The sequence below is a fragment of the Saccostrea cucullata genome, unplaced genomic scaffold, assembly GCF_032062105.1.
Source record: "Saccostrea cucullata isolate Sc308-1 unplaced genomic scaffold, CSIRO_AGI_Scuc_v1 ctg8493, whole genome shotgun sequence".
In the NCBI taxonomy this organism is placed as follows: Eukaryota; Metazoa; Mollusca; class Bivalvia; order Ostreida; family Ostreidae; genus Saccostrea; species Saccostrea cuccullata.
Genome location: NW_026925341.1, coordinates 2,355 through 26,622, shown reverse-complemented (window position 1 = coordinate 26,622; position 24,268 = coordinate 2,355). Strand labels below are relative to the sequence as shown.

The 24,268-nt window shown below is 34.5% G+C and overlaps 1 protein-coding gene across 1 annotated transcript; it reads right to left on the bottom strand.

Moving 5' to 3' along the window:
• Nucleotides 1-168: 168 nt before the first annotated feature.
• On the bottom strand, nt 169-21,916 carry LOC134268631 (DNA-directed RNA polymerase I subunit RPA2-like; the record flags this gene model as incomplete). The annotated part of the gene is given in 28 exon segments (XM_062750887.1): nt 169-294; nt 513-610; nt 973-1,031; nt 1,354-1,495; nt 2,110-2,267; nt 2,500-2,583; nt 2,896-3,072; nt 3,691-3,798; nt 3,913-4,110; nt 4,321-4,527; nt 4,679-4,752; nt 4,858-4,993; nt 5,132-5,238; nt 5,531-5,621; nt 6,341-6,458; nt 6,849-6,902; nt 7,250-7,396; nt 7,583-7,659; nt 7,950-8,045; nt 11,831-11,872; nt 11,874-11,930; nt 12,167-12,241; nt 12,438-12,503; nt 15,715-15,834; nt 16,227-16,301; nt 17,259-17,318; nt 17,624-17,701; nt 21,753-21,916. Coding segments are annotated over 28 exon segments (2,911 nt in total), but the record flags the coding sequence as incomplete, so codon positions are not given.
• Nucleotides 21,917-24,268: the final 2,352 nt, after the last annotated feature.

Here is a 24,268-nt window from a genome sequence, read left to right as displayed (position 1 = left end):
GCTGTAAACAAAAAAATACACCAAAGAACAATCTCTCTGTACCATGGTATTTATCACTGATTGTAAATGAAACAGAAAGAAATATGATATACCACTGAAAAATCTCTCTGTACCATGGTATTAATAACTGGCTTTAATAAAAACACTTCATCCGTTCAGTGTCCTTACCTTTGACCAACATTCTACCAAAGTAATCTATAGCAGGTTCTTCTTCCGAGAACTGGAAAGGTGTGGCATCATGACAGAGTCCGTGGAGGGCTGCAGACTTCCCTGCCATGCTCTCTATCATCATTCCTGTCGACAAAGCAATAAGGATTATACTAAGAGGCAGTAACTATAAAGCACATTATTTTGACAGGTCAAAAACAATTTTTCATGTGCATTCTCTTCAGATGCAAAAATAGCAAATTTGCACGTAACAGTTGATAATGATGTCATGTATTTTCAAATTTTACAAATACAATTTAACAACAATAAAGTCGTGCCTAAAACGAGTCCGAGTAGTTCCTTACCTATCGTCATTCTGGAGGGATAGCCGTGGGGATTAAATAAGATGTCAGGGGTCATCCCACTCTCTGTAAATGGCATGTTTTCTGCTGGCCACATCATACTGAGGGTATTAATAATAACATTTCTTATAACTTCGATGTTTTGATATGCAAAGTTTAAACAGTTCAGAATATAATTAAAATCACATAGAATATTAAATTTGTATACATTATTATAAATCAACTATATTTTTGCTTGTATTGACCTTTAAAATTTTGAAGTGATATGTTACAAGAATATCTTAACAACAGAAAAAGAGAAGTTTGATTTTATTGCAAAACAAACCATGTTATAGGTATTTTATTATGTAAGGTAAATTTTAAAAATGTTGCAAAAAATGAAGTATTTTGATTTATGTAAATATCCATAAAGAAATAACTTCAATGTATTTTAAACATTAAAAGGTTTTCTCCAACTACGTACCTACAGATTCCTTTCTGTCCGTGTCGACTGGAGAATTTGTCTCCTATGATGGGGTTTCTCTGTAAGGAAATAATCATGCTGGATCTTATCTTCTGTCTCAAAATTCTGATTGTTACGGAGGAAATTACTTAGCTCTAAAGTAAAACTTTTCTGCCTTTGTTACACTTACACATTTATGTGCATTTTAATGACTGTACAAACATTAACTGAGACTGGTCAAATAACTCAATTCTTCTGTATTCATTTAAATTGCCAACTGTAGAATTATATGCTGGTTGTGAAGAGACTTTGTGGTTGGCTGATAGTAAAAAACAGCTTCTAACATCCCTGAGAAATACAGCTTACATTAGAGTTATTGTCATAGTAACAGTGTGACCTCACCTTGATTCTGAGAAGGACACAGACTTTACAGAGCTCCTGTGTCCCCGTGTTGTCCCCCAGGGCCTTGATCTGCTGGACGTAGGCTGGTTCATCTGACATATAATTCTGTGTACGAGACTGGCCAGTCTGTATGTTGATTACACTAAAACAAATAGAGGTCTCTGGTGAGACTGTAGCCCTACAGGCTTTTCCTTAAAGGACTATTATCACCTTAGTTTGAACTTTCAGTACGGCTTTGCATTCTCGGCCCTACATAATGGCAAATATTAGTAGATTCTCATTGTTTAAGAAATTAATAACATCAGGAACTTTAAATTGTCGTTGACAACGATGAGACGACTTATGCCCCACCTCTGTGCCATGAAAGAACTTTTAATTGGCTATTTTACTACACCAGTTGACATTCGGCCGAATTTCTATCCTATGTATATTTCAACACTGAATGGAAAGCTGTGTAAATTTCAGAAGCTAATTAGGTAACGTCAAGTGCCACGCCTTATTGAAAGTCCAAACTAAACTGATAATGGTCCTAATAGAAGAAGTTAATACTTACTTTTGGTAAAACATCACAGAATAATGTAACCAATTGTTTTAGCAAATTTGTAGCTAGTTCTAATATTGAACTGATAGATATTAGGTCTTTTTGAGGAGTAGCTTTTTAAAAAAAAATCTTTAAAAAATTTAATTATTCTGAATCATCTATCAAAAGACTGATACCAATTAAAATGACTTTATTATATCCTAATTAACATTGACCTGTAGAATGGGTCCCCCTTCTGTAGGTAGGTTCCTAAGTGAGGTAGACCCTCCTTTGTCAAGCTCCCCCCTAAAAAATGGCTGTTATCAGGAAGACAACCAAACACCTCTAAGGGGCGGCCATGATTTCTATCTCCCTTGCTACAGAGGTCTATGATCTGCAATAAAAAATGGACTGGTGAGTTACAGACTATAGTTAATACACAAGGCAAATTAATCTTTGTGCTCAACATTCATGAAGGCAATATTTACCAAATATTTTGAGTACACTCCAAATAATGTCCTGCATTTTGTTTACATTTAATTTTTTCAACCTAAGTGTTTTATAAAGACTGTAATCAAGACACTGTAATACAAGACCTACATACTTGTATTTAAAATAAGGCTTACTTGTGATTTATATACACTCGCATGTGCAAAGCCTCGCTCAAATGAAGATTTATTTAGAATCATGGCATCCTCCATATCATATCCCTAAAAATATAGTATAGAATTAATAAACAAGCTAACTATTTAAATTATACAAACTTGTATTTCAACAAGAAAATTAAATGAGATCTCTCTTCCATGTTTTCTGTGTATGCCTAACTCGTCTCACTCTTGTTTGACATGTCTAATTCATCTCCATCTTGTCTGATAAATTTCGAGCTAATTTCAAAAATCAAATATGATGGAAGTTGTTGAAAGTATCTTAAGACATTATGCATAAATGTATGGGGAAAAAAGTTGAATCTTAATTCTCAAAAACAGTTCTTTGCATATATCATCACATTGTCTTGTACTTACAGTATAGGACATGACAGCCACTATAGCGTTGGTGCCCAGTGGATAGTTGTCCATATTGTAGTGGTCGTACATGACTGGCCGCACCACGGGAGACTGAGGAGTCTGAAGTCTGTACAGCTTATTGTCTGAGCGATGGTCCAGCGCATGAAGGGGGGTGCCCATAGTCTGCTTACCCATCTTACAAGAGAAAAGTTTTGAAATAAATGACCTGCTGCATCTATTGTACAATGGTTTTAATTTGTATGAGTAAATGTGGGTAATTTATTTGTTTTTACCCATCTAGAAGAGAACATTATTTGTTATTTTACCAGACTCTGATACACATATTCCAGCATAGGGATGTGTGATTTCATTGGTATATCACATTTTTTGTTGCGTGATACGTATCGTGATACGGAGACCTAAATACCAGTATTTAGGTACATATTATAAAGTCCAGAAATTATCATTTATTTGTTCAATCTTTCAAATTACAATTATAGAAAGTCTAAAAAATGTTGTAAAAGGTGAAAAGAATGACATCTTACCATCCAACATGATTAATTTTATGGACATTAAAATTTCAAAGAAGTTAAATTTGGTTTTTCTGACATATTTTTAAGAAAAATAATGACAATTCATTAAAAATCATTGTAAAAATTGCTTGTAAAAATATCATGATATTATCGTTATATTTTGGGGAAAAATCGTGATATATCACGATACGAAATTTTTGGAGATACTCATCCCTATTCCAGCATAAGGATCTGGTTGAAGTCTGAGAATGGGGTTACCCAGATATATGCTAGTTTTTACCTGACATTGATACATGTTTCTAGGGCTCTGGTTAAAGTCTGAGAATGGAGTAAACTGTGCTACGGTAGACAGCATGGCCACTTGACTCAGCTCCCTGTGGGTTGTTACCTACAAATGTGTGAAATGAAATCTGACGTGTGCAGATATCTGAAGGACAATTAAAGTCCTATTTCTGTTTGAATTTCATCATTTACTTCAACATGCACACTTTTGAAAACTTACCCCTTGTTTGGCCTCTTCTGGGGTAATACAGATATCCATGTACACCTGTTCAAATGTCCCTATCCACTCTTTACTGTCTGTTGCGAGGTTCCACACAGGGCGAATCATTCGGGCAGTGCTGGTAAAGATGTACAAACCTGGGAACTGGCTGGCAAACTTTGTTTTGGGGACCAGGCAAATCTCAGACATTGGAGGGATCTGGAAAAGGATTAAAAACTAAAGGTCTGGCATCAGGATCAGAAAGCAATCTACAGTCCCAAATTCCTTTTTTTTTAATTTTAAAAAGATTATTTATTTCAAAAACACCTATCATTTAAAATTGTACAACATGAAAGCAATGGAAATTTTCAACTCCTTTAAACCCCTTCTGTTTTTCAAATGCTATTTAAGATTGATTGTGAAACTGACCCTGTTTAGACCTTTGACCTTCATGAACCTGAGCCTCTTTTCCACATTCTGTGCAATATCTTCTTGAATGTATCCCAGAATCCTCCCATCTAGGAATACTGTAAAGCACTGAGACATATGTCCCATTGTTGGAGCATGACATGGGGTTGTTCCCAGAGAGAATAAAAGGTCAGCTACATGTGAATTACTATAATGTGTGGTAACAGCCTACCAAAACAAAGATCAAGTAATTCAAACAAATATTGCAAAATGAAATTGACTTTCTCTCTAGCATTTTGACTTTAAAAAGTTTTTTTGTTGGCCGATAGTAACATATTGAAAAATTTTTTTATGTAAAGTAAATGAAATAGAGACTGACCCCAGCTAGGGCTGTGAGATGGTTCAGCAGACCACAGGGACTACCATCTGGAGTGTGTACAGGACAAAGGAAGCCTGCAATGGTCAAAGTTTAAATACAACAGGAAACAGTTGTAGAAACTTTAAAATCAGTTCAAGTTATCCATGGTATTTGAGATATTGAAGCACTGTGCTCCCTACCCCAAGCCTCTGGGAGAAGTTTACGAACGGCTGTTGTTCTCATCTCACTGAAGAACGACCCTCTGTGTACACAGCGGAAATGTGAAATGTACCTGAAGAAGTTCAGCTTGTCTGCCACCACAGTCAAACCAGTGGCCTGAAAAAAAACCAAGAAAATAGCAGTAGTCTCTAACTTGCCATATTTCTGCTCTAATAAATCACAGAGTCTAAATATACTGCTCACCATCCCCCAACCCCCACCCCCCTATGTTAATTAAATTTTTAATGAACTTACTTGCATCAAACCAAGTCCACTCTTGGAAATAATTGAGCCACTTGCCATAAAATATTCCATTGCCTTGGTTATATTTACTGTGTGTCTTAAAGCATCATTCATGGTCACTGAAATGATAAGAAGTTCAGAATTCAATTAATTTGGTATATTTGTCTTCTTTTTCCTCTCAACTAACAAACCTGCATTGTTGATCATTTTTCAAATCCTATCAGATATCTATATATTCACATTCAGTTAATATAAGATATTTCTGTCAGACAACTCAATACTTACATTCCTTCATGAGATATTTCTGTCAGACAACTCAATACTCACATTCGGTTATGAGATATTTCTGTTAGACATCTTAATATTCATATTCAGGTTTGAGATATTTCTGCCACACTCCTCAATACTTACATTCAGTTAAGAGATATTCCCGCTCTTTGTAATTTTTGGCATTTCTTTCAATTGAATTTTTGACTGACACCATCCAATCATGCAACTTTTCCTGAAAAGTGAGTGTAATTTGTTGTCATCAACATTGTCAAAATGAAATCATGTCCCTAAAAAGCAGGGTGTCTACTGACAACTCTAATGAGAGGTTCCCAAGAGAAAATCATTCAGTTATTGTGCTTCTAAAATTTCTAAAATTGGACAGACAATCAAAATAAAATCACATTTCTGCTATGGTAATACACATGGAAGGTGAAACTACTTGTATTTCATTTTTTAATGACATTACATAAATTCTTGCATCTGATAAGAAGTACAAGAGTATATATATATTTTTTTTATGTTTATATCCTGGCTGGTAAAAATGTTTCTACAATTTATGTGATATTTTTAAATGTACATGTACTTAAAAGTCATTTTTCGTTACTGTATTTTTTTTTTTGGCATTTCTCTGTTTACTGTATGGCTAGTCATGTTTAAAAAAGGGACTTTGAACAATTCTCCTGAATTTCAACATGTGCATTTCTCTGTTTCTGTTTATTCTCATATCAGTACTGTTCTCAGAAAGGTTGCTCAATTACATTCTATTCCACTCTACTTTCTGCTCTGGTGATGAAACTTAGTGGTTTTCAATTTTTCAATCACCAAAGTTAAAACAACGTCAATTTGATTTCCTTATATTTATCCTTACCAACTATAATTTTCAAAACTTTTCGTACATTTGATTTACAAAGAGCAGTCAAAGAAGTCTGTTAATGTTCTCCCGTTACTTACCTTAAGGATCATCCCATACAACTGACCCCCCAGTAAGAGCTCCTGGAACATTGGATTGTCAGCGCTCTCTGCTGCACACTCCCCTTTAGCAAAGGCAAACAGTTTTCTGGTCATATATCTACAGAAAAGGAAGTCCAAAAAATAGAGTGCAAATAATTTCTGAACTAGTCAAAATACTAATAACCCCTTAACTAGTGAAAATCCAAAAAGCTTTCTGGTTATATAATCTGTATCTTAAGAGAATTTTAAAATGTATCAAATTAAAAACACTTATTAAATTATTTTTAAAACAGACAAAAAGAACTCAATGAAATAGCTTAATAGTTATGTATCTATCAAAAACATGAGCCACATAAGAGGTTTTTTAAAAAAAAAATGATTTGTACATGTTTGTTGTTCTCTAAAAAGTTTGAAAGAAAAGAACTAAATGCTATAAAGAAGACACTGATTTGGTAAAATTCACATGAATTCTTGTTAAGTCAAAGTATTCCACTGCTTGCAGACTTACATTAAAAGATTAAACTTGTCCACATTGTTTTCTAGATGTACACATACGCTTTGTCTACAAAAGAAATCAAGTAATGAAAGCAAGAAAACTTAAGACTAAAAGACACTAACATACAGTATCAACATTTTTTGTCAGGCTACTGTAGATTCCTCATATTTCGCGAGTACTTTTTATCGCGAATGGGCTCTTCAACAGCAAGTCGCAAGAATAAGAATTTTCACGAATGGACGGTTTGTCGAAGTTTTAACATACATTTCAGCACCATAAAAATAAAGGCGAATAATTAAATTTTGTGTTTGGTGCTTCTTGCGAAATTACGCAATAATTAATTCCACGCGTATATTTAGGAATCTACAGTATTTACTTATAATAATGAAATTACATTAGCACTAAGAACTCACTTGAGCATGTACTCCCCTACTTCCTCATCTGAGTACCACTCAGGCAGACTGAGTTTGACTCTGAATAACTCCCCTATGTATTTCAGTACTGTTTTCTGTGTGGTCAGATTTTCTGATAGAGCATGTCGCAACATGGCTATCACACAACTGTGTATGAAAAAGAACATTAGTATTTATTTGCCAAAATAGATTTGTATAGTCTTAAAGTGACATCACAATTGTCTTTCTGAACCTCTGCATAGGCCAATGTAATTAATGGGAGTCCTTAACCTAGTTGCATACTTTATATATTTATTTTCCCAGTGTAACAAGAAATACACTTTCTCCTCTTACCCTTTGTAAAATGAGTCTTGTTCTTTATCCCTGGTCAGTTGGTCGTAAATAAATTTATCTGTCACATTGTGTAGACCCTACAAATTTATAGAATTATAGCATTTCTGTTTCTAGGCAACTTAAATGTACTGTCAAAGACTGCAATATTATCGTTAAAAATATCCATCAACATAACTCCAACCATTCCCATGACTGAATAAAGTGCGCATAATGTGTTTACAAGTATACTTATTGATATTGATTTGTCTTCAGATCTAGATCTGCTAATATCTTCAATGTTTACTTTTATGAAACATTTTTTTTACTCAAAGCTATCAAATTTGACCTACTTAGAAACTATTCTTGAAGTTTTTAGTGAACCTATTACCTTAAGGATAATTATGACTGGTACAAAGAACATTTCTTTAAGGTGACTAAAACACAGCGTGGCCATTCCATTGGACAGGTAGTGTAGGACATTATTCTACAATAAAAATAAAGCTTTAAATGGAACACATAATCTCATTCATTATTATAACAGTAACTTGATCCGAAGTGCCGTATCACGTCGAGTAGACAGGTGCGGATCATTAGATCTAACGAGACACAAAGCGCCGAGTTTGATCTGATGATCTGCGTCTGTCAACGAGACGTGATACGGCTCTATGGATCAAGTTACTAATATAATGATAAATTTATTATATACCCCCTTATAACAAGCCAAATATAGCAAAATAAAAACTTAAAGATCAATTGGGTAATATTTATCCATAAAACAAAGCATAATAACAAGGGACTTTCTAACGCACAAGAAAAATAACGTCATGTTTCTGTGTACTACATCATCAGTTTCAAAGAGTGGTGATATGGATTCAGAAAACTACAGTGTGGTGATCCGGAAAGTCGGATCACGATGTCACATGATAGCGTAAAATCAACAGTAAGATTGAGTGATACACATTAGGTATATAATAAAGTAAAGAGTTTGAGATTTACATATGAATGGCAGGTCCTCCCCCCTCCTCATGACCTTAACCCCCACCCACCACTCCTACTGTTGTCCCAACCTCCCTATTTTTTACCTTACCACTACCTGTTTTTCCTTGTTTTTGACCTCACCCCCAAAATGTTTTCTCACTCCTCCCTCTTTTGAGCCTCCACTCCCCTCTCCAATGTTGTCTAACCCCTCCCTGTTTTTGACCTTACCACTCCAATGCTGTCCCAACCTCCCTATTTTTGACCTTACCAGTACCTGTTTTTTCCCTTGTTTTTAACCCTCACTCCCCAAATGTTTTCTCACTCCTCCTTGTTTTTGACCTTACCACTCCAATGTTGTCCCCCCCCCCTGTTTTTGACCTTACCACTCCAATGTTGTTCCCCCCTGTTTTTGACCTTACCACTCCAATGTTGTTACACCCTCCCTGTTTTTGACCTTACCACTCCAATGTTGCCCCCCCCCTGTTTTTGACCTTGCCACTCCAATGTTGCCCCCCCCCCCTGTTTTTGACCTTACCATTTCAATGTTGTTTCCCCCCCCCCTGCTTTTGACCTTACCACTCCAATGTTGTTCCCCCCCCCCTGTTTTTGACCTTACCACTCCAATGTTGCCACCCCCCTATGGAATGCCATCACTGCCTTATAGCATACAACTTTGCATTTATTATGTCAATTTATCATTACGTGATGTGAACATATCTTTATGTTATGTCATTTTTTATGATATGATGTGAAAATATCTTAACATCATTTCAATGCTGCATTACATGAAGTAAATACATTCTTTTATTATGTCAGCACTTCATAACTTGAAGTAAAATATCCATTTTGTTAAGTGATTATGTGTTTACATTGTGTTAAAACTTTATTACGTGAAATGAATGTTTCTTTACATCATTTCATTTCTTTAATATGCGAGGTCAAAATTGCATTACGTCAAGCAAATTCTGTTTTATAATTAAATTTATCATTACATAAAGTCAAAAATCCATTCCTTTTTGAGAGTGTATACTTCTGTTATATCAAAGCATTATTACGTGATATGGATTTATCTTTATTATACGTCGGGAGCATCATGATGTTAGGTGAACACATCTTACCTTCATGTCAGTGCTTTATTACGTGGTGTAAAAAGTGTATAACATAATGTGAACATATCTTTATATTATATCAACACTTTATTACATTATGTCAGAACTCCATTCCGTGATGTGGATATATAATTACGTTATGTCAACCTTTTCTAATGTGATTTATAAACATCTTTACATTGTGTTAACTCTTCATCATGTTGATTCCAAAAGTTCATTACCTGATGTAAAAATACATTTTCATTATCTCAAAGCTGTATATCTGGTATATAATGAATGTTGACGACCGTGTTTTAATGACTGGTAAGAGAAAGGGGGGGGGGGGGCTCCTCATTGATTAGGACGAATTTCAGGCACATAATATCACCCCCCCCCTCTCTTTTCCCATATATAACTTTACTATAGAAAATGTAATGTTCTTGGAAAGCACAGTCCCATCCCCACTTTTTCTTGAAGTATAGTCCACTACGGGTAATGTAGTATACTTGAAGAAAAAAAATTAGAACTGTTTTTTGTTTCGAGTAGAATTTTTTTTTTTTCTGGCTGACCTCCCCTTTCAAAGAAGATGCTACGTCAATTGAATTAGTAATTTTTTCAACCATTCCAGTGCCAGAATTCTATTACAAAAATCTATATATCAGTCTAAATCAGTTGAATATGCCTTAGCAAGCATGCATGGGCACATATCAGTGACGGATATGGGAATCTTGAACAAGGAAGGGGGACGGTATATGGTTGGAGACCAAAGGGGGAGAGAGAGAGAAGCTCTTAGGCTTTATAGTTTTATAGAAAAAAAGTTTTCAACTTAATTCAGCTAATCTTATGCAATGTCCTACAAAGTAAAACCAATAAATTTATTAATCTTATGTATATTTTGGTCACTAAAGATGGAATGACGGGATTCCTGCCCCCAACCCCCAACCCACCGTTGCACGTTTGTTATACGGTGTGTTAACACTTTTTAAAATAAAAAGGAGAGGTAGAGACTGATAAAAACATATGACAATGTTCTTAATAAGATAAGAAGTTTAAGACTTCTATAAAAAAAAAATTCAATATGAAAATAAAAAAAAAATGCTGCTCGACTCATAATATTTGATTTATTTGATTATCAGATTAAAGTAAACGCCATTGAAAGTAATTCACAGTCGCAGTTTGAAGGCTTTGCGCTGCACGTTTCAAGATTGTCAATCATTTGTCGCTTTATGTTTTCATTTAATATGCCATTCCCAAATCGCCGAGAATTTCTTCTATGACTGTTTTCTTCCCGCCATTTTTAGTGCCTGCATGCGGAAAGCGGAAAATACGTTATGCTCATATAAAGGCCGGGGATACCCGTGTTCGCATAACGTAATAGTGAATCGACATAATGTAGAAGAGTGCGCACAGTATAACATGAGCTTTCCACACCTGATCAATATGAAAAAGCCTAAGATACACGTATTCTGACAAGAGGCTGAGCATTTTTGACACATTGTAAAGATACAATGACATAACGTAATAACGATTTGTTAAAAAGTAAGGGCAAATTCACATCATGAAATTGATTCACGTCGTCATGTTGCATATTGATGACATAAGGTAGTAAAAGAATTGACCTCATGTGATAATTTTTTGACATCATGTAATGAAATTCTGACATCGTATCATAGCGACTTGATATCAAATTAAGATAAATTCACATCATGTAATGAACTACTTAGACCAAATAGTAGAGAATGCACATAATGTAATACTGAGTTGAAATTATATAAATGTATCTTTAACACCACGTAAAAATCTTTTGACATAATGTCACAAAGAGCTGATATAATGCAATGAAAGATTGATGCAATATAATTGAAGTGTTAGTAAATGTCATAAGAAAGTTAACATAATGTAAAAGAAAGTTGTCGCAATGTAATAGTAGTGTGTGTAAATGTCATAAAGAGTTGACCTAATGTTATAGAAAGTTGAGATAATGCAATAGTAGTGTTAATAAATGTCACAAAGAGATGACATAATGTAATGGAAGGTTGACGCAATGCAATCGCAGTGTTCTGCTATAAGGCAGTGACGGCGTTCCATACCCCCGTTTTTGACCTTACCACTCCAATGTTGTTCCCCCCCCCTGTTTTTGACCTTACCACTCCAATGTTGTTTCCCCACCCCACCCCCCCCCACCCCCTGTTTTTGACCTTACCACTCCAATGTTGTCTTCCCCTACACTGCGTAGTGACACCCCCATATTCTGTGTACTGACTGCCCCTGTTCTTCCATGATGGCCTTATCATACATGTGGGCTGTGAACAAAAATTGCTTGTTAAAAATGATTTAAAGAAATACAAATCTTCATTCTGATGTACACATACAAATGAAAAGTTGAAAATACATACAGTCACATTTGGCTGATGTGTATTTTACTGTCAGATACACCCTTTAGCCTGTTATATGTTTTTTCAGTCAATAAATTTACATTATCTTGTGTTATATTTTTTATTCATAAATTAAAATTTGCTTTTCTCCATTCACCACTTACAAAGTTCCTCCTGGGCATGATCAACATGCGGATGATTTTCTCGATACCATTACATATAAAGTAGCCTCCCATCTCCTGTAAAACAGTAAATGAGAGACATAAATAACTATATAAATCAAAGAATTTACACAAATTTCACCTCTATACATATATATCTTTGTATATCTTTCAGAATATTTTTTTTCTAGCAACATACAAGTATTGAAGTAATGATATGATCACTATTTTATAAGAAACTAATCGTGTTCCAGACTGGAGTTACTTCCCTTACCTCAGCCTCTTCCCCTCTTCGTACCAAATCTTTGGGACTTAACCCTTTCAGGTTACAAACATCAGACTTCAAAAATAATTTTTTTTCATATAAGACAGTGACGATCATTTAATATGGGTCTTTTATAAGGCTGAGCAATAATACTGATATTCTGATATAATGCCATACTGTACTCTTCAAAAAAAAAGAAACGCATAGTAGAATTTTAGTGACACATTGAACATAAAGATTATTTAGTAAAATGATGTATTGATAAAACAGAAATGTGGTTAACAACAGGAATACTATCTAAATGTCATAATTACTCAAGAATTTTAAAATAATAGTCAGTTTAAGGTCATTAAAGATCAATATCTGGTATGCCCCCTGCAGACACAAATAATAGCCAGAAACGGCATCTAATGGAAGCAAATTTGTGTAATGAAAACTGTACAGAAATACTCTCCCACTCCAAATGTAGAGCTTTGGTCAGCTGTTGTAGAGTCTGGGGATGCGATTGTATTTGACAAATCATGTCAATACATTTTGTCCAATGCTGCTTAATTTGGATTAAATCTAGTGATTTAGATGACTGTGTCAGAAACAGGTTGCTGTTGCTTTGCAAGAATGGGGGTATAAAACAGTGTGATGTGACTGTGTATTGTAAGATTGCAAAATGGCTCTAGGATGAGGCTAAATTGAATAGACATGTGTATGTAGAACATGGTTAGAGTACATGTACCTTTTTCCATCAAAGTCCATTTAATTCGAACCAAATCAATCTTACTTTCTTATGATACCATTTTCCATATCATTACACTACCACCACCAACTTTGTTAACGTCCTGGAGGCAGTTATCTAACATTCATTACAAAGCACCAGCACTCTTAAACAAATAAGAGGCTTTCAGATAAACATTCTGGACTAGTAGCTAAACCAAAATGTTCATCGGTGATGCTGTGGTCATACTCAATTGATCTCAGATCTTTAAAGTCAATATTTGGGGTGTTGTAGGGTTGGAACTATGGCATGAATAATCCTCTTTGCAATAATTCATAGTCAACTGAAATCGGTCTTGTTAGATGATCTGTGCAGTTCAGGGATTGTTAATGCTTTAGATGATGTCATTGCCTTACATTCATGCAAATTACGTAATCCTCTGAAGTGATGCTATGCTGCTGATGTCACACGTAGTCTTCCGTATTTTTTGCGAACACTGGGTGTTCGATGTTAATGGTTTATGTTTTATAGGTTAGACATGGCGCTGTGCATAACATCAAAACCTCTTGCAATTGTAGATTGCGGTGCCCCTGCTTCCAGTCGCCCATTTTCCTTTCTGTGCTATGCAACATTCAGTTGCAGCACTTTTAGGAAGCGTCAATTTTCAGATAAAACCAGATTCAAAATATTTAGACCCCCGCTTTTGAAAGCCCCTTTGTACCTGAAGGAATTGCATCAGAATTCAACAAATGAAAATTCAGATCAAAATTTGGGGGGAAATTTTGCAAAATCAGGTTTTTTTGTCTATGAGACTTGTAGAATAGCTGTAAAGTTAACAATTGCATTAAAAATCAAGCATTTCACTCAAATATATCATATTCATCTTAAAATAAAAGGTATGGCAAAACTATCATACATTTTTCAGGGCATTGTTCCTACTATGCGTTTCTTTTTTTGAAGAGTTTATGATAAATAAAATTGTATTCCAACGTGTTTTTTTTCTTGTACCAATAAAGTGGCAAATGTTTGGACTTAGGATTTAAATGGTTTTTTTTAATCCAACCCATACTCTGGCACCAACACATTTCACAATAATGAATCTATTCTTGAAAATTGTTAAAAACTGTTCTTAGTAAGATAATATTCTAAAAAGTTTTACCAGTAACTTGTTTGTCTTCATTATAATGACAGTAAATTATAGAACAAGAGGCCCATGGGCCACATCGCTCACCTGAGAACCTTTGGCTTTGACCATTCTGTTCTTTGCCAGATTTCCCCCTTGTAATACATATTGTGACCCCACCCTACCCCACTGATCATAATTTCGACAATTTGAAATCTACACTACCACAGGATGCTTCCACATAAGTTTCAGCTTTTCTGGCCCAGTGGTTCTTGAGAAGAAGATTTTCAAAGATTTTTCCTATATATTTCTATGTAAAACTTTGATTCCCCATTGTGGCCCCACCCTACCCCCGGGGGGTCATGATTTGAACACTAGAAGCTACACTACCCCAGGATGCTTCCAAATAAGTTTCAGCTTTTCTGGCCCAGTGGTTCTTGAGAAGAAGATTTTCAAAGATTTTTCCTATATATTTCTATGTAAAACTTTGATTCCCCATTGTGGCCCCGCCCTACCCCCGGGGGGTCATGATTTGAACACTTTAGAAGCTACACTACCCCAGGATGCTTCCAAATAAGTTTCAGCTTTTCTGGCCCAGTGGTTCTTGAGAAGAAGATTTTCAAAGATTTTTCCTATATATTTCTATGTAAAACTTTGATTCCCCATTGTGGCCCCGCCCTACCGCTGGGGGTCATGATTTGAACAATTTAGAAACTACACTACCCAAGGATGCTTCCACATAAGTTTCAGCTTTTCTGGCCCAGTGGTTCTTGAGAAGAAGATTTTCAAAGATTTTTCCTATATATTTCTATTTAAAACTTTGATTCCCCATTGTGGCACCGCCCAACCCCCGGGGGTCATGATTTGAACAATTTAGAAACTACACTACCCCAGGATGCTTCCAAATAAGTTTCAGCTTTTCTGGCCCAGTGGTTCTTGAGAAGAAGATTTTTATAGATTTTTCCTATATATTTCTATGTAAAACTTTGATTCCCCGTTGTGGCCCCGCCCAAACCCCGGGGGTCATGATTTGAACAATTTAGAATGTATACTACCTCAGGATGCTTCCATATAAGTTTCAGCTTTTCTGGCCCAGTGGTTCTTGAGAAGAAGATTTTTTAATGATCCCACCCTATTTTTGTCTTTTTCTTGATTATCTCCCCTTGTGAAGGGACTTGGCCCTTCATTTTAACAATTTAAATTCCCCTTCAACCAAGGATGCTTTGTACTAAGTTTGGTCAAAATTGGCCCAGTGGTTCTTAAGAAGAAGTCGAAAATGTGAAAAGTTTACGGACGGACAGACGGACAGCTAGACGGACAGATGACGGACAAAATGTGATCAGAAAAGCTCACTTGAGCCTTCGGTTCAGGTGAGATAATAAAACTGGTACTCATGTACATTTTACAGTGTATTCCTAGTTGTATAAAGTCAAACTGTACATTTAGACTCTGACCTTGACCATCACTGGGACGTCCGCGATCTTTCTCTCCACCGTGTCCTGGACTCGTCCATTCAGCTTCCACAGCATACCAATGTTAAGGCTCCCTAAGTAGGAGGTGCCTCGCTCTCGACACTGAAATTATAAGACACCACACTGAAGTATTTAGAAAAATAATCACTCAGGCTCACTAAGTAGGGGGTGCCTCTCTCTCGACACTGAAATTATCAGACACCACACTGAAGTATTGATAAATAATCACATAGACTCCCTAAGTAGGAGGTGCCTCTCTCCCGACACTGAAATTACCCAAAGATGAACATCTACAGTGTACAGGTATAAGAATATAAAAGTTTTTTTTTTCTTTGATGACAGTCTTTCTCTATTAAAATATATATAACCATTCATTTTCATTTATATCTATCATTCTTTATGGAAGACTAATTAACTTAAATTCTGATCTTTATTTTTTACATAAGAATAATTCTGAGATCAAATAAGAATGGTTGTGTGCATCAGAAACCAACCTCCGCTGGGTAGACTTTTAACGTCTGAGCAAATTTGTTGCCAGAATCCACTGTTGGACACGATATTGTGGCATCCTACCAAAATAAATGTTATATGTATTAAAATCATGCCATATTATACTTTTTACATTACATAAATGTAAAAAAAACCAGAAGTCTCTGTCGAGACTGTAGCTCTACTGGTTTGTACTTATAACAAAGGATGAGAAAAGAAGCCATTGCCATCAGACCAAAACTGTAGGATGACTAGCGTTTTAAAGGAATTTCAAAGAAAATTCAATTTTGAGTAACCATGGCAACATCGTTCATCGAAAGTAAAATCCAATGCACTATTTTATATATCTTAGTATAGTCTACTTGTGTGCCAGGTAATATTGAAATCAAATCAAAAATGTAGGAGGAGTAGCATTTTAAAGGAATTTCAAAGAAAATTCTATTATTAGTAACCATGGCAACACTGTTCATCGAAATCAAAAACCAATGCACTATTTAATGTATCTTAGTATAGTCTACTTGTGTGCCAAGTAATATTGAAATCAAATCAAAACTGTAGGAGGAGTAGCATTTTAAAGGAATTTCAAAGAAAATTCTATTTTTAGTAACCATGGCAACACCTTTCATCGAAATCAAAAACCGATGCACTATTTTATGTATCTTAGTGTAGTCTACTTGTGTGCCAAGTAATATGGAAATCAAATCAAAACTGTAGGAGGAGTAGCGTTTTAAAGGAATTTCAAAGAAAATTCTATTTTTAGTAACCATAGCAACACCGTTCATCGAAATCAAAAACCGATGCACTATTTTATGTATCTTAGTGTAGTCTACTTGTGTGCCAAGTTATATTGAAATCAGACCAAAACTGTAGGAGGAGTAGCGTTTTGAAAAATTGTTTACAGACGGACAGACAGACAGACGGACGGACGACGGACACCTTACTATCGCATAAGCTCTTCTGGTCTCTGACCAGTAGAGCTAAAAATCAGAAGAATAATGCAACCCATCCCCATCCACCCTGTTTTATCAAAATCTTACCAGCATTTTAAGTGTGACCCGGTCTCCATTTGGCAAGGCAAACTCCACAAGTGGAATCGTCTAAAATGAGAAAATTTTTATTTCTGTATTTTTAAATAATGTCAAAGATAAATATGCAAACTGAAAAAAACGTATGGAGAACATCTTGCTGTATGCACAGTACTTTAATTACTAATTACTTTAATTAATATGTGTACTAATATTCAGGAATATGTAAAGTCTTCACTTTCGTATGTAACATTTATTTCTGCAATATGCAAAACTATGTATTTTCTAACCTTCTCATCATAAAAAGCTTGTGTATCCATCTTTATATTAAAATGAGCCAAATACATAATTAATGAGATAAAGGAATTCATACATACCTGTACTGCTCTAGTTAATCCCCCATGTACCAGAGCACTGAATGAATCTATGTGGGGTTTTGTTAGGTCTTGAAGTGGCTGAAGTTTAAATAAAACAATTTCAGTACACATCATGTACGAGCTGGGCTATCAAAAAGTTCGTGGACTAGCGCCATCAAATTAAAACTGCATTTGACACATCAATGAATTTTAAAATATTTAGTTATCATCATTTTTTCTATCTATAGAATAAACCACAAATCATAAATGTTATTTTTAAATAAGTTAGTAAAGTTTTTGTAAGCAATGGTATGTCCAGGCAGGGCAACCTCCAAAGCAACGTTTTTTCGGCCTAAGTGTAACTAGGGCTAATTGTAACGGAGACCGTTACAGATGTTCCCCAAACGCTCCCCAACTCCCTTTTGGTGCCATATTCCCTGTAAGCTCTATTAAATAAGACATACTTTATGCAATTTAGACTTAAACATCGTTTTTCCAGAAGAATACAATATATATTTAAATTTTAGCATTGCACGCGTGCTCATCTGAATGCATGTGCGTAATGACCATATCATCTTGTCTACACTATCTATGTATTTTGATATACTTTATTTCAAAGCATTTAATCCAAAAGTATTAAAAATATACTTTCAAACGTATTTTTAATTCTACTCATTTCCCGTGCACGCACGTGCAAGCATGTGCATGATGACCATACCGTCTTGTAGGAGTTTATTATGTCTATCTATATTCTAAATCCCATCCTGTCTGGTTGGAAAACAAGGAAGTTATAACCATTTTAAGTTTAAGCCAATCAGATTGCAGCACACGTGCATGCGCGTATTCTCATGACAATTCTTATATATCATATATTGTAGGACATCCTAAAGTATGCCTATGTTTTAAATTTCATAGCATTTAGTCAAAAAACAAAAAAGATATTGAAATTTTTGTTTCAGCCAATCACAGCAAAGAGCACGTGCACGCACTTGCATGCATGTGCATGTGGACCATACCTTCTTGTAAGAGTCCATTATGTCTGTCTATGTTCTAAATCCCATCCTGTTTTTATGGAAATCAAAGGACTTATAGCCATTTAAAGTTTAAGCCAATCAGATTCCAGTGCACGTGCATGCACGTGTTTTCATGACAATTGTTACATATCATATTGTAGGACATCCTAAAGTATGCATATATTTTAAATTTCATTGCATTTCGTCAAAAAACAGTTAAGATATTGAGATATTTGTTTCAGCCAATCAGAGAGAAGCGCACGTGCATGCGCGTGAGTTCGTGCTAATTTGACACTGTCATATAAAATACACTATTAATATATCCTTACATAATGAGTTTCAAAGAATTTCATCAAAAAATGTAAAAGTTATGGCTATATTAAATATATCAGTCATTTCACGTGTTGCACGTGCGCGCTCTGGCAAGCACGTGCGCGCAAAATGACCTTGATTCTGCAAATCTACTTAACATGTCTACTTACCCTAAGAAGATTTTACCTACATCAGATGAACAGTTTACAAGATCATTCGCGGACAAATAAGTACCCAGGAAGAAGAAAAATAATAATAAGAAACAGAGTAAAAACAATATGTTCCCCAACTTCGTTTGGGGAACATAACTAAGATAAACTATTTTGATCTGAACATTTGACATCCAAAAATCCTGTTAATTCAGATATATGCTGGGACACTATTGTTCAATAAAATTTGGAATTTTTACCTCATTCTGGAAGTTCTATGAAATTTTACTTTAAAGTTTACATGGAATAGCCAAACAAATATTACCTTGAAAATGGCGTTAAAAGGGGGGAGGGTTTCATTTTCCAACATTCTATAAAGTTTTGTCCCTGGAAAAACTGTTATAAAACTGGAAATGTTTAAACTGGCTATGGAGAAAAAAATTGCATCCAGATTACATGTTTTTAATGCCAAAATAGATTCAGAGAGAAAAGGGATGCAAAATTAATGTTGAATTGTTATCAAGGTTCGAAAGATCTATCACGTCAAATAATGAGGTTTATCATGTGTTAGCTATATTGAAGTCCAAAAAACAAAATATGCTGGCACAATCAAGCGTAGATCTCTCCCAATGTATAAATCCATTTGCAATGATATATGCATTGAAAGCTGCTGTTCACTGATGACATTGTTAAATCATAAAAACAAGACGGGTTGAAGTCCTTACTCAGCTCAAGGGATTCTCATCAAAATAAGTGCACGAGATAGAAGAAGCGGACATTGAAAAATGATGTTGTCTGACATCATGAAACTAAGCGGTGCTGGCGCCAGGTGATCAAATGATGTCGTTTTTGTTTTATAATAATTTGGGAAATAATGAACATATCAAGCTAAAATTTCAACTTTTCTTTATTTTTTGTTGTTTTATGTTCCTTATAAATTTTGTATGCTCAGACAACATAGTACAGTTAATTCTCGATAAACCATCACCTTTTGTAATTTAGAAAACATGGCGGTATAACAATTTTGTAGATGAATTGAATTTTCCATCTTTTAGGAAAGAAGAAGTTACTGTTCTTAGAAATACCATTTAGCATTTCTATTCTTATTATTACATGTACATGTATAATATAAAAACATATTTCTAAATTTGAAATACTTTTTTTATGTACCATTTCGCTAAAACAAAATGTGCAGTTATGAAATAAAGACAAGTACATGTGTTTGCATGTAAATGTGCATGTCTGATATTGAAAAAAAAACCATGTTGCATCTATCATCATTGATCATCGTGATATATTGCCGATGGTATGTACATGTAAAATGAATTCTTGAATAAATTCATTGTTTATGGCATCATTGTTAATGTTGATCATCAAAATAATATCGTTATCGGCGTACTTTAACAATGACCGCTTTGAGGCAAAGTCTTGACTAAATGATTTTTATTAAACAGAAAACAAAAATTATATAATAACAGTTCACTTAGAATTATTGTTTATTTAATTCTTATTTAATTATTTAATTGCATGTACCTTGTCTGGCTTTGCATGCTTCACAACAGGTATAACGTCCACCAATTAGCCGCGCTTCACTGACTACACACACCTGTGGCGGTATATCGAGATTATTGACACTTAAAAATGGACGTTTGTTTTGAAAAGAGGGTGGCGGATGGCGGTATGCTACTCTGGCGTTATAAAAGAGAATTTTATATAGCAGGAAAAACGTTCTTTGGAAATCATGGTGGTATTGCGAAAATGGCGATGAATCGAATGGCGATAATTCGAGAATTGACTGTACTAATTTTATAGCCTCAGTCAACGAACTTTTTGATAACCCCTCGTACATGTATTATCAATTTCTTTCAAAAATGACAAGTTTCACTTGCGCTGTAAGGTATAGCAATAACATCTTGGTGAAGAGAACATGAGGATTACTGGCATATACTGTCAATTGATTCATAAGAAACTGTTTCTGAGTAACCTTTGGACATGACTCATAAATAACTTGGTTCTCAAAGTGACTACAAAAGTTCACATAAAAATTAGCTGCAGAACTGTAGCGTTATAGTTTTATATACTGTACATGCACTTGTCTTCAGCCATAACGCTACAGATCCCGTAATGCAAAAAATGTGCAATTTACAGCACGATTTTTTTCCCACTGTTTGGTAGAATATTTCTCCACTTTCCCTCATTAGTAAATCATCTACCTTTCACTCCCTATAATTCTAGACACATTATTTAACCAATCTGTATATTTTATCCATCTCCCAACCCTTTAATCATTTCTACAAGCGATACAAAAGCTTGATTTGAATTGTCTGATGGATTGCAGAAAATTCAAATTCAAGCGAGTTTATTGCTTGTAGAGACGGATTTAAAGGTTTGTGATCATGAAATGTGTATCAAAATAGTAAAAAGTTGCACTGAAGTATATTTAAAATCTTATGGGGTAATTCTAGCTACGTAGCTTGACTTACTGACTGTAGGCCATTGAACCTGTCTTATTTTCTTTAGAGAAGTCAAGGAAGTAGGCGAAAGCCTTCCACTTCTCTAAAGAGAATAAACCTGTCTGTGTCTAAAATCACCCTGACATCTTCTCTCGTCAGATAAAATCCATGGACGATGAAGTGGACAGCGACTTTTCTTCGCTGAAATGAATGTCACACCTACCTGATGTTGTTTAGGATTTAATCTTCCATATTTCTTCCCTGTTAAGTTCTTCAGAGAAGGTTCTCTCAAGTCTGTTGACATTTTGACTCCCGCACGTGTATTTTTCTAAATCATAATCTAATGGTAACTTATTTGTCTCTCGATAATGTCGCACATTTCAAACGTTTTAGCGATGCTGTTTTACTTAATCCTAGATACTAAAACTGTTCAGCGAAAAATGTTGTTTTCCGGGATAAGTAAGTCATAACGCTTTATGAAAGTATGAAAACACATAAAAGATATTAAACCAAGAATAAATCACATTTTTAAAAAACTTGTTTCTAAATTTGTTTGAATGCCTTTTCCTTATTGGAATACATAGTGGGAATTTTCAAAAGAAAAGAGGCGTATAAGGCGTGGACATCCCCCTCTTTGAGACAAATTGTTTCTCAATTTTCAAAATTCACAGAAAAGTTATATTTTTCTAAAAGCATGTTCTCAGTAATGTCATATTCAAAGCATTTTATTATTTAATTTTACTGAACGACTTACCATTTGATAAGCTTTATTTCAAAGTTGACAGTTAAGAATATTTAGTGGAAAATGGTTTTGAAAATGGGTTTACTATATACATGTAGAGCTATAAAAATGAATTTTGAACATGAATGGGTCAAGTCTCCATTCTTCGTTAATGCTTAAATGATGGAAAGGTAAAAGTGAAATCTATTTCATTTGTCAAAAAAAAAAAATGGAATCTGAACCCATTCTATATGAAAAACGAAAATTTCTGAAAAAATGTATGCTTCAACAAACCCGTTCATTTAAATCACACCGACAGACGTTGATAATGCATACTTTGTAGCGTAGTGGTTGAAGCGGTCAGTCTTGGACCAAACCCTGCACTATGGAAAGAGTTCAAATCATACGCGAAGCTCTTTCTTTTTTTGTTTTCACATATCTTAAAAACGAGTGAAAAATAAATTATTAATAGAATATTAAAACAATGAAATACAGAATTAAATATGTAAAAGATGATATAAACTATCTAATTTTGAAAAAATATAACTTTTAGAATTGAGAAATGTCTTTTCTCAGAGTGGGGGATTGTCCTCGCCTTGTACGCCTCCATTCTTTCTTATCTTTCACAGACCATTTTCTGTAGTATAAAACATTAAATATTGCAGACACCGCTCTCTCTGTCTCTCTCTCTCTTAGCTGATCCAAAAAGGGGTTCAACCCCTTAACCCAGGTGCCCCTAAAATAGATCCGCCAACTGGTTTCCTGATCAGTTCTGTATGGAAAGAAGAACCTGGTTTCACACGTGTACTGTTTTTTCTCTCTTATTTACACGTGTACTGTTGTCGGAATATGTATGTGTAATATATTATATAGCGTCTGTGTAGTATACTCTTTAAAAATTACTCAGCTCTTATGGATAATAAAGCTGCTTTTCTTAGTTGAAATAAAAAAGAAATCTGCCCGACTTCGAAAATTCTACTTCCTGCGGAGGGGGGGCTCATAAAAGCAGGTTAAAATAATTATTTTAAATATATATTCTCATAACAAAAGAGCTTTCTACGCAGTTATAAGTGTAATGTAAAGATATCTATCGTCTGTATAGCTATCCCAATAGTCTGTCCTAATAATAATACATGTACGTTTCAATAATTTGATATAAACTGATAATTATAATTTTGACTTGTCTTTTAAATAGAAACGATCGAATCGCTTACACAAAGTTCAAACAACAATTGTGATTGGTATGAGATTACATATGTAATTGAAGGTAAGATATTTTGTATTTCACTCCAGACAGACAACCAAAGAAAAAACCCAGACAATATGATTTTCCACAGTTAACTTCATTGAAAAATATATAATACTAGTATACAGGTCTCATTTCATATCCTCTTTATTCCTTACATTTTTTCATTCATATTTACCTCACCAAACGAGTAGGAAGTTAAAATATTTCTTGATTGCTTTAAACTTTTTTCATACAACCCTATTTTTATAAATCCTTATAAAAAAATTTTATCAAATAATTATAATATCATATATAGCAAACAAACAAAATTTACACACAAAATATCGATGTATGGATATCGATATGGAGGAATCCTTTATGGAAATAAAAGACTGTACTTTTGTGTCATACTAGTTTAGAGACTATACACTAATCGACTTATAGAGTTCATCAACGTCTTTGACACAAATGTTCAGTGTGACACACTTCTACATAAAATGAGATAAAGCAGTAATCCCCACGTGATGTCTATGGAGAGAGTATTGTCATATTGGCAAAAAATTTCAAAAGAAAAAAGAAAAAAAAAGTTTACTGCCATATTCTTCGTAAGCTATGTAGGCGTTTAAATAATACACAATTTTAATTATGTATTTCTTGCCTACATAAAGCATTTGAAAATTAAAAAAAAAAAATAAATAAAAATAAAAGAAAATTGAATAAAAAAAACTAAAATAAATATAACATTTTTACTAACTTTTGTGACACAGGTACTTGTGGACAGGATCCCCCC